General features: G+C 39.5%; 1 protein-coding gene across 3 annotated transcripts in view; it reads right to left on the bottom strand.

Moving 5' to 3' along the window:
- pknox2 (pbx/knotted 1 homeobox 2) overlaps nt 1-17650 on the bottom strand; it is a 489281-nt gene that overhangs the window by 154954 nt on the left and 316677 nt on the right. For all 3 annotated transcript variants that reach the window (XM_059957270.1, XM_059957269.1, XM_059957271.1), the window contains one exon: nt 16468-16604. In XM_059957270.1, the coding sequence (XP_059813253.1) occupies nt 16468-16604 (137 nt within the window). The remainder of the gene's footprint in view (nt 1-16467; nt 16605-17650) is intronic.

Raw genomic sequence — 17650 nt, 5'->3', positions numbered from 1 at the left:
GCATTAGAACCTTTAGCTATTGCTATTCGTGAGTCTCCTAATATTTTTGGTATTACCCGTAATGAGAAGTTATACAAATTATCGCTTTATGCTGATGATTTGTTGTTATATATTTCTAATCCTAGTAGGTCTATTCCTGCTATTTTATCCTTGTTGGCTCAATTTGGTAGCTTTTCTGGTTATAAGTTAAACTTAGATAAGAGTGAGTTATTCCCTTTAAACGCGCAAACTTTATTGAGTGATAGGATGCCATTTAAAGTTGTTACTGATAACTTTATCTATTTAGGTATAAAAATCACCAAGAAATATAAAGATTTATTTGGACTGAATTTTTTACCTATGTTTCATCAAATTCAGCAACTTACTACTAGATGGTCTCCCTTATTTTTATCATTAGTTGGTCGGATTAATGCTATTAAAATGATGATTTTACCGAAATTTTTATATTTATTCCAAGCTTTACCAATTTTTATTCCTAAATCTTTTTTTGATAATATTGATTCAAAAATTTCCTCATTTGTGTGGCAAAATAAAAATCCTAGGTTAAGCAAAAGGCAATTACAAAAGTCTAAAAAAGATGGTGGTCTAGCTTTACCTAACTTTAGATTTTATTATTGGGCGAATAATATTCGTAACCTAATGTACTGGAAACTAGATTTGGATTCACCTGTGTGCCCACAGTGGGTAAATTTGGAATGTAGTGAGGTTAAGGGATATTCTATATTTTCCGTTCTTGGTTCTTTTCTTCCTATTGATTTAGCCAAATTCAATAAACAGATATCTAACCCTGTTGTTAAACATACACTACGAATTTGGTTTCAATTTCGCAAATTCTTTAATCTGAAAAACTTTGCTCTGGACAGCCCTATTTTATGTAATTTTTTTTTTAAACCTTCATTGACAGATCAAGCTTTTAGTATATGGAAAAGGAAAGGTATAAAATGTTTTCGTGATCTTTTTTTTGAAGGTACTTTGATGTCTTTTGATCAACCATCCAACAAATTTGAATTATCTAAATCTAATTTTTTTAGATACTTACAAATTAGAAATTTCTTACATAAAATTCTTCCATCTTTTCCTAACTCAACTCCATCGGATTTTTCAGATTTGATTTTTACTTTTAATCCTTGTCAGAAGGGATTAGTAGCTTTTATTTATAACATGATTATGAAGATACAGCCAGAAATATCGGATAGAATTAGACAAGAATGGGAAAAAGAACTTCGATGTAATATATCAACAGATAAATGGGAAAAAATTTTACAAATGGTTAATTCCTCCTCTATTTGTGCTAAACATGCTTTAATACAATTTAAAATTGTACATAGAGCTTATATGTCTAAAGATAAACTTGCCCGATTTTATTCGCATATTAATCCTCAATGTGACAGATGTCACTTAGAAGTGGCTTCATTGACTCACATGTTTTGGACATGTCCCACTTTACATAACTATTGGAAGGACATTTTTGATGTCATTTCCTCAGTATGGAATATCGATTTACAACCCCATTTTATTACTGCAATTTTCGGTATACCAAATGAAGATGGCAATCAGCTTTCCCCTTCAATCAGACGAATGATTGCCTTTGTAACATTAATTGCCAGAAGGTCTATATTACAAAACTGGAAAGAAGTAAATCCTCCTACTACATTTCAGTGGTTCTCCCAAACTATTTCTTATTTGAGTTTGGAAAAAATCAGAAGCACTATCTTTGATTCTTCAATTAAATTTGAAGAAACCTGGGGACCATTTATTCGACACTTTCATATGAATTAATTTGGCTTATTTCAGATCCTTTTCTCTACTTATACTTGTTCAGGTATGGAGTTCTGGAGTTCTTTTCTTGACACCTTTATATATTTATAAAGTGCTATTATTGCCCATGTTAGTTTTAGTTTAGTATTTTTTTTCAATATATTTTTTCTCATATATAATTTCAATTTTTTTTTCTTCTTTTTTCGACGATTATTTTTGTTTTTTTTATATATATTTATATAGACTTGATTGATTTATGTACCTTTTGTTGATGGATGTTTTAATAGGATATTATTATCCTATTACTAATGTAATCTCAAGTTTATTGAATCTGTAATCTATTCATTATTTTGTGTTGTTTTTTTTTATATATGAAATTTAATAAAAAGATTGAAAAAGAAAAAAAAAAGAAAAGTAGAAGCATGGTCACCCAGGAATCAAAATCGAACAATGCTCAGTAAATTGATGAAGAGGAAATAAAGCAGCAAGACTTTAAAAACAGATTAAAAGAGCTTTTAAAAGAGCCCTGGTGATTTTATACTTAGTGTGGGAAACACAGTCATATTGAGATTAAACAAGCATTTGTATTAAACAAAGAGCTGGGGAATTAAAGAAGTTCCTTCAGGGCAAGTGAAACAGTTAGTAATCTAATAGTATTAGTATTATAAGTATATTCTTTCTGTTAGTCAAATTAATCAAATAAGTAGAAATACGGCAGGGCAGCAGAAACCGGTGGAATGTGTGAATATCCTGTGCTCATCGGGAACTTGAGGGCTAGGTAACTGTAGATGCTGTAGAGACAGAAGCTGCAAGTTCATCAGTAGGTTGGTGTGCTTTGTGGATGGCACCTCAGCTGGTCACTTTGCAGCTCAAGAGAATTCAAGCAGACTTGCACGGTCGGTAGGCCAGGAGAGCATTAAGGACACCTTGCTGCCTAACCAGTATTCAGCTGTGAGGGAACACAAGGGAATACTGATGCCGGGAGCTGGACTAACAAAACAATCTACTAAAGGAAGCTTTCTTTTCTTTTTCAATCTTTTTATTAAGTTTCATATATAAAAAAAAATAACATAACATAATATTGAGTAGATTATAAATACACTAGGCTTGAAGTTCAATTAGTAATAAGATATCAATATCTTATTGAGATATCAGCAAGAAACATCATAAAATAATCAATCAAACCTGTATTAATTGTATATAAAAAAGGATAATCACAAAAAGAGAGAAAAAAACAAAAAGAAATATATATTGAAATAAAATAATAAACCTAAACTAACATGGGCAATAATAATAGTTTATACATACATGATAGCGTCAAGAACTCTGGAACTCCATACCAGAACAAGGATAAAAAGAGAAAAGATCCGGAAGAGGTCAAATTAACTCACATGAAAATGTCGAATAAACGGTCCCCAAGTTTCTTCAAATTTAATTGATGAGTCAAAAATAGTACTTCTAATTTTTTCTAAGCTCAAACAAGAAATAGTTTGAGAGAACCACTGAAACGTGGTAGGAGGATTTACTTCTTTCCAATTTTGTAATATAGACCTTCTAGCCATTAGAGTTGCAAAGGCGATCATTCGTCTAATTGGAGGGGAAAATCGACTACCATCCTCAATTGGTATACCAAAAATTGCAGTGATAACCAAAGGAAGCTAGCAGTATCTGTGTGGGGGGAATGAAACAGCTAAGTTTTTTTTGCATCCTGATGCAGGGTTTTGAGCATAAATATAGACTACTCCATTCACCCCACAGATACTGCTCGACTTGCTGAGTTCCTCCAAAAATGGGTTGCTATTCAGGTTTGAATATTAAGAGCAGTTTCTCCTGGGAATACAGGCAGAACCAAGACCACAGCATCATGTGCAAGGAGAGAGGAAAAAGATCAAGGCAGCAAGACTTAAAGTGGATTCAATAGTGGAGCTAATGGAAGTGATTTCAGGATTTCATGTTGCCTCTCTCATGGTATGGTTTAGGATATCACTGAGTAGTCGCAGTGAAGTCTTAAGTGAGAGGGTGAACACCCAAAAGGTGTGGTCCTTAATGGAAACAATGCTACAGGATTAGAAAGGGGATGAGGTCTTACAGGCAGATTTTAAGGGGTTAGGAAAGACATTAAGCAGGAGCCCAATGGTGGTAATTTCTGGATTTCTCCCTTGCCATATGGCAGTGAGAACAGAATTAAGAGATCTGGACAGATAAATGTATAGACAGGATAGCCTCAGATTCAGGGGGTAGGTAATAATAGAGATGATACCAGAACAGGCGAACAGATTGCACCTCCACAGAGTTGATCATAGAAGGGTGCAGTTTAAACGAATTTGGCCCTCTTTTGAGCAAAGAAGTTCATCAGCGGAAATGAGAAAAAGAAATGCAAAAAGGATGAGGAGAGATAAACACCAGAACAAATCTTTTACACAATCCCAGACGAAGAGCATGTGCAATAAAGCCCAAGATGTATTTACATATATACATGCACTTTATGTTATAAAAGGTATTTAGCAAGTTGTTGAGTTATATGCAATTAAAATGTAGGCTACCAATGTTGTAACAATAACACAGATCCAACTCAAAGGTCAGCATTGGATTCCAAATATTTTTGTGTACTAGGTCATGGAGTCATACCGTGTGGAAATAGGACCTTTGACCCACCAAGTCCACATCAACCAAGAAGCACACTTTTTTCCCATCTTTATCCTTCCCACATTTCTATCAGCTCACCCCAGATTTAGTCATCTGCATTAGGGGTAACTTATAGTGACCAGTTAACCTACCAATCTACAGGCCTTTGGGTTGTGTGAGGAAACCAGAAAAGCTGGAGAAAACCCACACAGTGAAAAACATACAGACACTACACAGACAGCACCAGAGGTCAGGAGGGAGCCCAAGTGTCTGGCACCACAACGTAGGATTGGGTAGGCTAGACAGCCTGCTTCCATGTTGTAATCATTGTGTATTTCTGTTATTTGCCCTTATGAGTATTTAGTTTGATGACAGTAATGGAACAGTTGTACTGCAAATACTGATCTGCACATTGTTGAGTTATGCATCGGAATTTGACCAATGATTAAGCCTTGGATTTTGTGCTCATTGTCCTGGATCTTTTACACATTCTGAATGGCAGTAAGGATATTTACTTCTTTTAACTGTGGAAGATTGAAACTTCTGTGGTGCTAATCCATTTCTGTCTTTTACTTCCACTGGAATGGCTGGGATCTTCTGGATTTCCTCTATCCTTGGATTCTACTTACCAGAGCGTGAAGTTCTTCTAATTTCTTAGAACCTCAGAGGTCAGGATTGAACCTGAGTCACTAGAGTGCAAGGCAGCAGCTCCACAAACTGCACCTTTCTGCCATTCAGTGTTCAGGAAAGGTGGGGACTGTGGTAGTATTGATTGAGAATATTGTCAGAAAGAGAATGTGTGAGAAACTGTGAGGGGAATATTCTGGAATTATGTGAATATAACAGATATTAAGTCAAGCAAGAACCAGTCTTCAGTTCTTATCTTAATTTGCAAGCAGCAAATTAAAGTTAAAAATACAGGCTGGTTGATAGACTAAAAAATTGCATATGTACTGTATCAGCCAAACCCAAACAATGGGGTTGTGTTAATTGGCCTGCAACGCAGGTAACTATGGGTTTAAGTTAACTTGCACCCTTGTGACTTGAGTTCAAGCTGGGAGACCAGGCTAATGTTCTCACTTAGCATATCAAACACAGTGATATCTATAGATGCAATCGAGCTCTGAACTGCTGTGTCAGCAAGTCAGCTTACAGAGACACTAATCTTGGGCATCTGGCTCTCTGTCTTCAGAAGTTTTTAGAATAACTGTCTGATAACTTTGTCCCAGCAGGGGTTTTTGAACATTGAGGTGTCTCCCATTGCAGATAAGTTGTTCTAAGGAAATGCTGTCAACCCAAAATATTGAAGTAAATGATGTCATTCTAACTATAGAAATTGTACTGTATAACCTACTGTCACTTTTGATTTTAAGGGTATACAAATGCCATGTACTTTTGAATTTGTGATATTCTACCAAGAGTGTCTCCGGAAGAATGCCGGTTTGCCATGATGACTAAAGGCTTTTATATAACCAGCTTCAGTGTCTCTCTGGTGACTTTGATCACAGTCACAACATTTGGATATGTCTGTGACCCACTGTATGGCCAACAGCCTGAAGCAGTCAAAGCAGGTGAGTATCTTTTAAGAGTAGCACCCACATGTATATCTGTTCAGGTCAATGACCACGGGATCATAAAGTATCAAAGAACACGAAGACAGCTGAACTGGTAGATATAAAACAACGTGCTGTGTGTGTTAGTGTGAGGGACTAGCTATCAGACAGTTTTGGGTAGCTTGATGAGACAGGGACATCAGTTGTGAAAGATGGTTACTGACATTCAAAATGCCACAGAGATGCGTGTGCACTAATTTGGGAGACTGTATAGCAGTATACTTGTGAGTAGGAGTAACCATATAACCATATAACAATCACAGCATGGAAACAGGCCATCTCGGCCCTCCTAGTCCGTGACAAACTCTTAATCTCACCTAGTCCCACCTACCCGCACTCAGTGCATAACCCTCCACTCCTTTCCTGTCCATATACCTATCCAATTTTACCCTAAATGACACAACTGAACTGGCCTCTACTACTTCTACAGGAAGCTCATTCCACACAGCTATCACTCTCTGAGTAAAGAAATACCCCCTCATGTTTCCCTTAAACTTCTGCCCCCTAACTCTCAAATCATGTCCTCTCGTTGAATCTCCCCTACTCTCAATGGAAACAGCCTATTCACGTCAACTCTATCTACCCCTCTCAAAATTTTAAATACCTCGATCAAACCCCCCTTCAACCTTCTACGCTCCAATGAATAGAGACCTAACTTGTATGTGTGTATGTGTAGTATGTGTGTGTATTTTAAATACAAGTTTGAAACCTTAAGTGTAACATAATTTATATGGAAATTAATACATCAGACACATAAGTGGCAGATGGCAGAGTAGATACTCTGTGGCTGTAAGTATGTACTGTTTAATTTTTATCCATCGTTTATATTTTGCATAGTGTGGGAATTAGTGATGAGATATTTGAGGGAGATGTCAGGTATTTCTGTCAGGATGGCACCTATGAGATCAGACGATAGCAAGAAAAGATGACCCCAGGCAGCCCTTAACACCGAGTAGCACCATTTACAGACTCTTTGCTCCTGTGGAGAAGCAGAGCATTTTGTCAGAACTGCCCTCACTTGAAGTGGGAATTCAGAATTCCAGTATAAGCTGGAAGAAATGATTGAAATTCACCAGATTCATCTAGATAACATACATATGCTGGTGAAAGCTAAATGTCCAAGGAGTATGTGGGAGAGAATGGCCCAGAGAATGCGGGATGGTAATTGGACAACTCATGGGAATACCAAGAATAAGGAGAGCCATCGTTGCTTTAAAGGGTAAGTGAGACAGCAACTGGGAGGAGGTGTGAGTAACTGGGAAACAATGGTGTCAGTAGTTCAGAGAGCTAATGAACCTGCGTGGGTTAAGCAGAATGTAAACTTTGAGCGTATGGGGAGTATTCAGGGTTAGATAACCCAGCGAGGGACGATCCAGTCTTCCTGAAAATGCTGAAGCAAGGCCAGAGCTCAGTCCATCAGGAAGTTTTAGATTTAGGGATAGTGGTGGGATCAACCTACTCTGTGATAGTATCATGGGCCAGGGAGATGAACCAGAGGAGGGGGAGGGAAAATCATAAAACGGTTATAGTAAATATCGCTACCATGAAGGCGCAGAGAACTTGTTTTGTATGCCAGCAACTGGGATACCAAAAAAGAAACTGCTGGAATAGACACAGAAATACCAGATGTTACAGCTGTGGATTTCCGGGCCATCTTCAGAGGCAATGTCCTAAAAGGAGAGGAAGGTGTGAGAGTCACTCAGCAACACAGGCAAAGATGACAGCAGCGCCCTATCTGTCCAATTTGACTGCTGACCAGATCAGAGAGCTGGTGACGGTAGCATCCAGGTCAGAGAAATGGCTGGCAGTAGCCTCCATTGCCAGTACTAGTCACCCGTGGGTATACACAATGGGTTTATTATGGGGCTGGCAATGTGATATGTTAAAAAATCTTGGGCACATATATGTAGGCTAGGATGCCTAAAACTTTTGCATAGTACTGCATTTTTTCAATGTGGAGCAGAGGGCGAGTTTGTTAACCTGGCAAAACAAAGGAGGTCGTGAGGGTGGAGTCCCGCGAGAGGGGTGTGGGACAGGTGGCAGGGTGGGGTCACGCGGATGCAGACACTCCTAGACCTGAGACACCAGGCAAGGTCATTTGATTCCAAACAATCGGTTTATTGATCATTTCAGAATATCTATCTGGTGTTTCCCACTCACTCCCTTCTCCCTTCCCCTTTTCCCAAACATGATTCCCCTCTCCCTGTCCCCTTCCCACTCTCAATCCACAATAGAGACCCATATCAGAATATGGTTTATCATCACTCACATGTTATAAAATTTGATTTTTTTTGCAACAGCAGCACAGTGCAATACATAAAATTATTACTGTACTGTGCAAAAGGTTTCGACACCTTAGAGATATATATGCTTAAGACTTTTGCACAGTAACATATATTAGTGGACATTAGTGGGTCATCAGCGTCATTAACTGATTTACCCTTTCCAGTAAATGGAGAGGTGGTTTACATTACCGGTACAGGGGGTGAACCAATGAGGGCAGTGAGAAGTGAGCCTCAGATTCTTGAGAAAGAAGGAGTGCAGCTTCCTGCAGAGTTTTGGGTGTGCCCAAACAAAGAGGGCACTGTCCTGGGGGTAGACATATTGAGTAAGGCATCGGTTCAAGAAAGGGAGAAATCACATGGACAAGACAGGGAGAGCAAGATTGAATGATTCCCAGAGCTGACAACATAGGCCACAAAGAGACAGCAGCCCCATCCAGGGATGAGAGACAGGACACTGTGAATGAATCATGTCTGGAGGTCCCAAAGATTAAAGACAGTCAAGAAGTGTTAAAATCAGTGCAGCTGCCTGCAGAGGTAGCAGCAACTAAAGTAAAGGCTCACTAGAAAGGGGAGAGTATGAAACAGAAAGGGAATGAGTTTGCAGATCCCCGGGCAAACAGAGAAAATAAACACACGGCAAGTATGGAGGAAGAAACTACCGGATTCAATTCAGTAAGATTCTATGGAGATGTGAAGGACCACAGTAACCAGACTGAGCAAAAAAGCAGCAGCATAATGCCGATGAGTGAGAGAGTGAACAACAGAACAATCCTCCCACAGTGGGGTGACCGAGTCTTTCAGTCTACCCAGTAACAGTGTCATTACAGAAAACCTGAGTGACGAATACCAGCCTGCTGCTTCACATCCACTTGTAATGGGAGAAGACCTGCGGATGAAGGAGAATGGGAACACGAACGCAGGAGGTACAGAGAGAGTGTCACCAAACTATGAAAAAAGTGTAAAGAACAATGGTAACTATACTTTGTAAGGAAGGCTGGTTCCGGGAGGTAGATGGTCATTTATATAGATCAGGATAGAGATATATTGGGAAAATAGATGAGAAGGGATTCAAGTTATGACAGAGATCAAGTTCCACAACCTTGATGGAAAGGCGGATTGAGAAAAAGAAGAAATTTCACACAGCACCTGAGAGCAATGGCACCAACCTGGAATGGGAGTGGACACAAATGAGCTGAGTTCTTTCAGTGATCAAAAGGACAATCTGGGTGGGAGTGCCACTGTGGTGAAGTCCTATCAGCTATTCTAATAGAGACCACCCCAAGCCCTCCTGTAGATTGATCAAAGGGGCTGAGAGACTTGTCAGATTATTTGGACAATCCACTGTCATGGCATGGAATGTGAACTGCTGCACAGTTACCTGACACAATTACCTTGCTGGTGCCCCGCACGCAGAGTAACTATTGATGGCCATTGCTGAGCTTCAACTATCAGAGACTGAAGGGGTAAAGATAAGGATATGATTAAACTGCAATGAGCCAACAGGGAAGGGAGCAACAAGCACATGAATAACAAAGCTACATTTTAAAGACTGATTGACATTGAGAGGATAAAGTATCCAAGAAGTGGATGTGTTCAAATATCTGGAATATTTTATTGCCATCACAGCTCAGTCTTGTAGATAGCAAGTTAGGGATGCTAGACAGTGAAGATATAGGTACATATAGGGACATGACAGGTTAGTAATTGAGGAAGGGGTTGGAAATAAAGGGCATTTTTGCTGCCTTACTTAATTAGATGCTCCTTAAAGTTTGGCCTCCTGGGACAGATTTCCATCCAGGAGGGTGTGTTAGGGAGTATTCTCAAGTTATGTGAATATAGCAGATAATAATTCAAGCAAGCACCGGTCTTCAGTTTTATTGTAAATTGCAAGCAGTAAATTGAAGTTAAACTGGCCCACAAAGCACGAGATTGCATATGCAACAGTCAAACATTAAGGCAACGGGGTTGTGTTAATTGGCCTGCAATCCAGGCAACTATTGGTTTAAGTAATTTGCACCATTGTAACTTGAGTTCAAGCTGGCAGACCAGGCTCATGTTCTCACTTAGCATATCAAACATGGTCATAACTATAGTTTCATTCAATCTCTGAATTGTTGTGCACTCAGAAATCAGCTCACACAGACACTAATCTTGGGTGTCTGGCTCTTTGTCTTCAGAAGTTTTAAAGAATATCTGTGTCATTAGTTTGTACCAGCAGGGGTGTTTGAACATTCAGAGGTGTCTCCCATTGTAGATATATTATTCAAAAGAAGCATTGCCAACCCAAATATTAAAGTAAATGACGCTGTTAATTATTGAAAGTGTGTTGTATCACCTACTGTTACCTTTGACCGTAAGGGTACACAAATGTGATTTACCGAGAGTGCCTCTAGTATTGTCTGTCACGATGGAGAAAGACTTCTGTATCACCAGCTTCAGTGTCTCTCCAGTGAATTTGATCACAGGCACAACAGAAAGATTCAAAGAAGGCATCTGTTTAGAATTAAACACGGATGTGATAATGCTGTTGAGACTCTGCTGTAAACCGCCAGTTAATGGAAAATATATCGAAGAGCAAGTTTGCAGACACATTGGAGAGAAATGAAATATCCATAGGTATATCCGAAGGTAGGCCTTATGGGGCAAGGGGAAAGTGAAGTCTCTGAAGAGAACTTTCTCAAGCATGATGTTTGCTCAATGAGGAAGGCAGCATAGCTGGCCATGGCTTCAGGAAATGAACGAGCAAACAGGAGAACACTCAGTAGGGGAAGAAACAGCAGTGATTAGAACATAATGTTTAAAAAAATTATGGGAAAGGATTTTGACCATTCATGGTCAAAATCATCAATTGGAGAAAAGCCAGTTTCACTGGGTATAAAACACATCTGGTTCAGTAAACTGGAATCAAAGGTTGGCAGGCAAAACTGTAATTGAACAATGGGAGGCTTTTAATGAGAGATGTCTTTGCTAGGTTCTAAGTACGTTCCCATAGGGAGAAGGTGAGGAAATTAAAACCAGAGCTCTATGTGTGACTGAAAGGTAGAATGTGAAATAGTATGGAAAAGGAGAAAGGTTATGACATATGCTAATGCAAGTCAAAACTTGACTGATCACAGAAAGGTAAAAAATGGAAATAAGAGGCAGTAAGCAAGAGAAAAGATTGGCAAGTAAGCAGAAAAGGGAACCCAAGAATTATTTCTTTTAGCCATGTTGAAAGAACAGAGTGAAAGATAGTGAAAATGGAGAGATTCCATAAGGAAAATATATACATGGAGGCAAAGGGAAATTCTGAGGCATCAAAGATGAGTATTTCATCAGTTTTCACCATGGACAAAGGTGTTGTTGAATTCTGAGACAAAGTATTCTCAAGTTATTCCTTGAATTTACACGACGCAATATGCCTCTCTTAACTCAGTGGACAACTTTTCACTTGAGTCCTTATTTAAAAAGGTCCCAGTTCAGACACTTCAACATCTATCTGCAGCCACCACAGTACTGTTAGAGGAAGTCATTTTTCAGATTTCTTTTGGGTGAGACATTACCTGCCCTTGCAAGAGGGCATAATAGAACCTTTGACAACACGTGAAGATAATCATAGATGATCTCTCCACATTTCTGGCCAATATTTCTCTCTTGGTCAGCAGCAAAAAAAATGTGATTAACTGATTGTCATTTTTGTACCTCCTTTTGCAAGGATTGGCTGCCACAATTTAGATACTTCAACACTAACAACAATGAGCAAAGTTTTATCAATGCAGTTTATGGATTGGATTCTATAGTTTTTGTTACTATTTTGGGCAACTTTGAATTGGGGTGGTCTGCAGATAAAGAACACTGAGCTGAACTAAATATGTTTCGTCTCTCTCTTCGATTTTGTGTTTTATATTCTGTGTTTTTCACTCTGTTTTGCTGCCGTTTGTGCGATCTGTTTTTTCTTCTGCACATGGGAGGTGATTTGATGTTTTTCTTTGAATGGGTTCCATGGTGTTTTTTTGTTTTGTGGCTGTCTGTGGGGAGGACAAATCTCAGGGTTGTATACTACATATCTACTCTGATAATAAATGTACTTCAATAATAAACAGGTGTGAAGTGTGAGTTGGTTATGGTGGACTAGGAAACTATAAGAAAATGTTTGGTAATACTCAAGCAAAGGCTAAGATTTAAAGAATTAATATGCAGCTTTCAGCAAATATATGTGGCTTTCAGACATACAAACCCAACAAGAAAAGTGGTCCAACCATGGCTAATAAGTTAAAGATACCATTAGATCAAAGGAAAATTCAGAATTCTGCAGAGTAGAACCAAGAAAAAGAGGAAAAGCTCACAGAAGAGTAATCCAGTGAAGAACATATAAACCAGGCTTCTGTTGGTATACAAGGGGTGATTGATAAGTTTGTAGAAGGAGTCTATTTTAGAAAACCTAGCATATTTATTTTCCAACATAGTCCCCTTTACACACTTAGTCCAGCGGTTGTGGAGCATACGGATCCTTTCTTTGTAGAAGTTGGCATCTTGGACCTCCAGAAAGTGTCCACAGCAGGGGTGAGTGATAAGTTCATGGCCTAAGGTAGAAGGAGATGAGTTATACAGCTCTCGTTACATGCACATGCAGTTCAACTCTTTGAGTGATTATGCAGAAAGTTTGAAGTTAATAACATGTGGTATTTCTGTTTCAGATAATTGAAAAATGCAAGTAAGCACTGTCTGAGAAAATGAACAACATCGGCCTTCGTACTGTCATCCGCTACCTCAGTCCCAAGGGCCTATCACCCAAGGAGGTCCACAAGGACATAGTGTCAACACCAGGGGAGAGTGAAAAATAAATGTACTAGGTTTTCTAAAACTGACTCCTTCTACCTTAGGCCACGAACTTATCAATCACCCCTCATATATTGTGCAAAGGAAAATACAGTGGATCCTGGTTAATTGGGACACATAGGGACCAACTGATTTGGCCCAATTAAGTGGCTGCCCCATTTAGCTGAAGTTTCATGGAAACAGTTAAAAAGGTATAAAAAAGCAAGTTACTGTTTAAAATTATGTATTTAAGTGAAATACAGAACAAATTAAAACACTACCAATGCTACTACAGTACTATAAAACTGTGTATTAGTTCCTAATGTTTATCTATGGAGGAATTCATTCAGTGTACACTGCCGTTTATGGAGGGGGTAGAGTTTCTGGTGAAGGGGCTTGTCATATCCATTCAGGAACAGCTCACTCACTTTTGGTCCCCACCGGGCACTCAGCTTTCACCTTTGACTCAAAGTAGCAGTTTGCATGCCACAGCGGCCACACCCCAGCACACCCCTTCGACAAGCAGGCTAAAGCAGGTGCGGGTAGTCGGCGGGCTTCATATCCCAGTGAAATAGGGACATGCCTGTCCTAGCATGTGATGTCAGTTCCGGCAGACTGGGCGGGTGAGATCAACAGTGAGATCCACTGGCTAAGAAGGTGGTTCTGCAATGTGTTGTGGAGAGTGAAGGGCATGATGAGGCAAAGAAGAAGTCATAGCTTTCCACTGCAACCAAGCAAGACCCCAGTTTGTCACGACTAATCGTACCACTGGACCTGGTCTTCTGAGGTCACAAGAGTGGAACTGCCCCTGTGCAATGGATTTTCCACTTTAAAAACTCTTTCCACAAGTTTCACTGTCATTGTCGGATATGACAGACAAACAACACACTGCTGTGTTCTTTTGATCGACTGCAATTTAACAAAATTAGCAGATACCTCGTGTAGATAATTTTGACAAATGCATCCTCCAAATCTTTATTTTCATTGTAACATTCAAGATGATAGTTGATGCTTCCAAATTCTTCAAAGTTCCTAACTTGTTGATGTGCTGAAATAGTTTCATTTTCACTCCCGGCCACATCTCCAAGCCTGAATGCTTGAAACCGCGGTGAGCAAAACAATTCTAAATCCTCTTACTGCTTAGTTCTCACCAACTATCACTGACAAAAATCACTGCTTTTTGAACAGATACATGCCCAACTGACGCTATTTAAATACTGTTTGCTCTAAACACAGTATAGTGCCTAATGGCCACACAAGTTTACACGAATTACGCTAGTTACAAACTGTTTGGCAGCAGTTTCCTGTCCCGATCAAGCAGCATAGTGTCCAAGGCGAATGAAGAGAATAATGGCTAATTTCTCGACCAGTTTTTGCTCTTTAAGAGTTCTCCCAAATAAGAGTCTGCCCCAATTAATCAGAATCCACTGATTCAGCAAATTTTATGTGGATTATTCACAGAATGAAACAGCAGAAGTGGTAGCTACAGATAGCTTTGGCAGAGTCAATGTAAATTTTCACAAGTCAAATCATGTTTTTTTTGGAGATTATATCCAGGAGTATAGGTAACGATAAACCAAAAGGCATAGTATGTCTGAAATTTCAGAAGGCCTTTGATAAGGTGCCATGCAAGAGATCTGTTAAACACTATTAGAGCAGGTTTCATTGGGGATATTAAATTGTCCTGGACTGGTGACTGGTTAATGGAGAGAAAAGCAGGTAGGAGTTAGTAGGTCATTCTGGGTTGGAAGACTGATTAGTGGAGTGATGCAGGGATCAGTCAAGCGGCCTCAGCAGTCGAAAGCTATATTAAAGAAACTAAGTGCATGATATGCTGAATGACCAAATCTTTACTTATTCCCCCACTTGGTTCCATCTGCCCATCACTCTTCACCATTCTTTGGTCCATCTATCACCTACCAGTTCCAGCCTCCCTCCTCTCCAACCTCAGTCAAAATGCTGGGTCCCAACCTTAAGTATCAACGATTCTTTTCCTTTCGCAGATGTTGCCTGACTTGCTGAATTCCTCCAGCAGTTTGTTTTTATGCTCCAGATTCCAGCATCTTGTGTCTCCTTATTTTGAGAAGGTGGCTCTTGGTTCTAGCAAGAGGAACTACTGTTCCTGCAACCACTATGTAAAAGCTAGAAATGTTTGCATGTTTCAATGAGATCACCTCCCATTCTTCCAAAACCTAAAGCGCAAGGCCAATCAGTTCAACTTCTCCTCCTAAGGCAACCCCACCGAACCCCAGAAGTTATCCCACTTTCCTATTTATTATGTATATTCTTCCTTAGGCAAGGAGAGTAGAGGGAACAAAATATTCCAGAAATAGTCTCAAGACAGAACGTAATTGCAGTATCACATCTTCACCCTCGCATCCAGATTCTCTCACAATAAAGGCTAACACACCATTTGCCTTCCCAATACCATGCTGTTTCTGTCTAATAGGTTTCTCTGATTCCTGTAAATGGAGTCCTATGTCCTTCTGAGCACCAATGCAATTTAAGAAATGTCACAATTTAAATAATAATCTGTTTCTCTCTTGTTGCTACTAAGGAGGATGACTTCACACTTAATCACGTTATAAGCCATTTGTCAAGTCTTCGTCCATTCAGTCTGTCTATATCCCATTTATACTCCAGAAGCAGATAGTGAAAAGGTAATCAAAGCCATGGAACTTTGTTGGAAAAGTATGGTGGTATGTTTGAAGATAACTCCACAATCTGGTGTCATCAGTTCATGAAGCATTGAACACAGTGAAGCATGCATTGCATATGACTCTCATTGACAGGGAAATATATCTGTACATCCATTCACTGGAAACTTAACAGGGAGGAACTACTGATAAACCTTTAGTATAAAATGTAACAACTCAAATGAGTTAGTAAATAGGACTGGTCAAAGAGTAAACTGAAGGATACTGACTTGTGCAGTTTAACTTTAGGATTATATTGTGTCTTCTCTCATTTGCATAGGAACATAGAGTGCTTAAAAACACATCCAAGTCCTTCGTGAGTATTTCTGTTCAACCTTAACAGCACTCAGATTTCCTTCTTACACCTTTATACTGCTCTGTGGATAGTTGCACTTGCAAACATCTCCATGCATTCCCTTTCATACTTGTAAACTGGTGGGCATATTTTATTACCTCTGCCCTGTTCATGTCTGCACTTTTCAAAACTCTACATTATGTAATAAATGAATTCTGTACCACCATCCAGCACGGTATAAGCTGGTCATGCCTCTACTCTGCATGCCTTTTCATCACTGACCTTCGCTTTGACCATGTTTTCATATCTGTATAATTATCCCTTTTATACTTGTATGTCATACTGTATATTCTCCACATCCAAACACTGCTCTGCATGGTATTTATATGTATACATACCTGTACACTGCTCGTTTGTCAGACTCCAGCTGTGCTTGAGGATCAAGTGGTACGGTGGCTACAGGAGTAGCAGCTGTGGAGGATGCTGGAATATGCACTGGCTGCGCCTTGGTAGTCTGCTGTGCCGTGGCCGTCATCTACACAGGATGAAAGATAACAAAGCTTTAAAGCGATGCTTCGTCTCAGAACTAATTTGAGGAGCTTGTTAGATCAAAGTACCTTATGCTCTCCCTCTTCTTCACACTACAGAGAGACTGAAATTCTTTAGCTAAGGATGGTATGGGATATATTTCATAATTCTTCAAAATGGCAGGTAACACGGGCTGTCCCTAACTAACAAATAGGTTCTGTTTTTAAAGGCATTCATTGGTCGATTTTGTGTATTTTCCGTCTTTTGGACAAAAATCACTGATCTGGTAATCATTCCTGCAGGGTACTCTAATAAATGGCATCAAAAGCACAAAAGACTATAAGAAGGAGTAATTACGAAAAGTGGAGAGAAAGAAGGTGAAAACTAGTTCCATTATGAGAGAATAATGGTAGAATATTATGAGGGCCGGGTAGTTTCTATAGGTGTTCCTAAGACAGGCTTTACAACACAATAATGGATTGAGATTGTTAGTAGATAAACTCTTGCTATGACTGGCTAGTAAAAGAAAATCCCCAAAATGCAGTGGTCAAGCTAAAGACTATCCCAGTAGTCAACTATTTTAATTCCCATTCCCATTCTGACATGTCTGTCCATGGCCTACTCTTGTGCCATGATAAAGCCACCCTCAGGGTGGAGGAGAAACAATTTATATTCCATCTGGGTAGCCTCCAACCTGATTTTTCCTTCTGCTGGGGAAAAAAAATTCCCTCCCCCTCCCCTCTTCTTCCATTTCCCACTCTAGCCTCACCTCTTCTTTCCCCTGATGCACCTCCTCCATCCCTTTCTTCTATGGCTCACTCTCCTCTCCCTTCAGATTCCTTTCTTCTCCAGCCCTTTATCCTTCCTATCCGCCTGGCTTCACCGATAACCTTCCCCTCATCCCACCTTCTTATTCTAGCATCTTCCACCTTCCTTCACAGTCCTGACGGGTCTCGACCCGAAACATCAACTGTTTACTCATTTCCATAGATGCTGCCAGACCTGCAGCATTTTGCGTGTGTTGCTAAAGACTATCCATTCCAAACCACTGGC

Source organism: Hypanus sabinus, chromosome X2 (assembly GCF_030144855.1).
Source record: "Hypanus sabinus isolate sHypSab1 chromosome X2, sHypSab1.hap1, whole genome shotgun sequence".
NCBI classification, from domain to species: Eukaryota; Metazoa; Chordata; class Chondrichthyes; order Myliobatiformes; family Dasyatidae; genus Hypanus; species Hypanus sabinus.
Note: the sequence above shows the minus strand (reverse complement) of the source record. Positions and strands in the feature narration are given on the sequence as shown.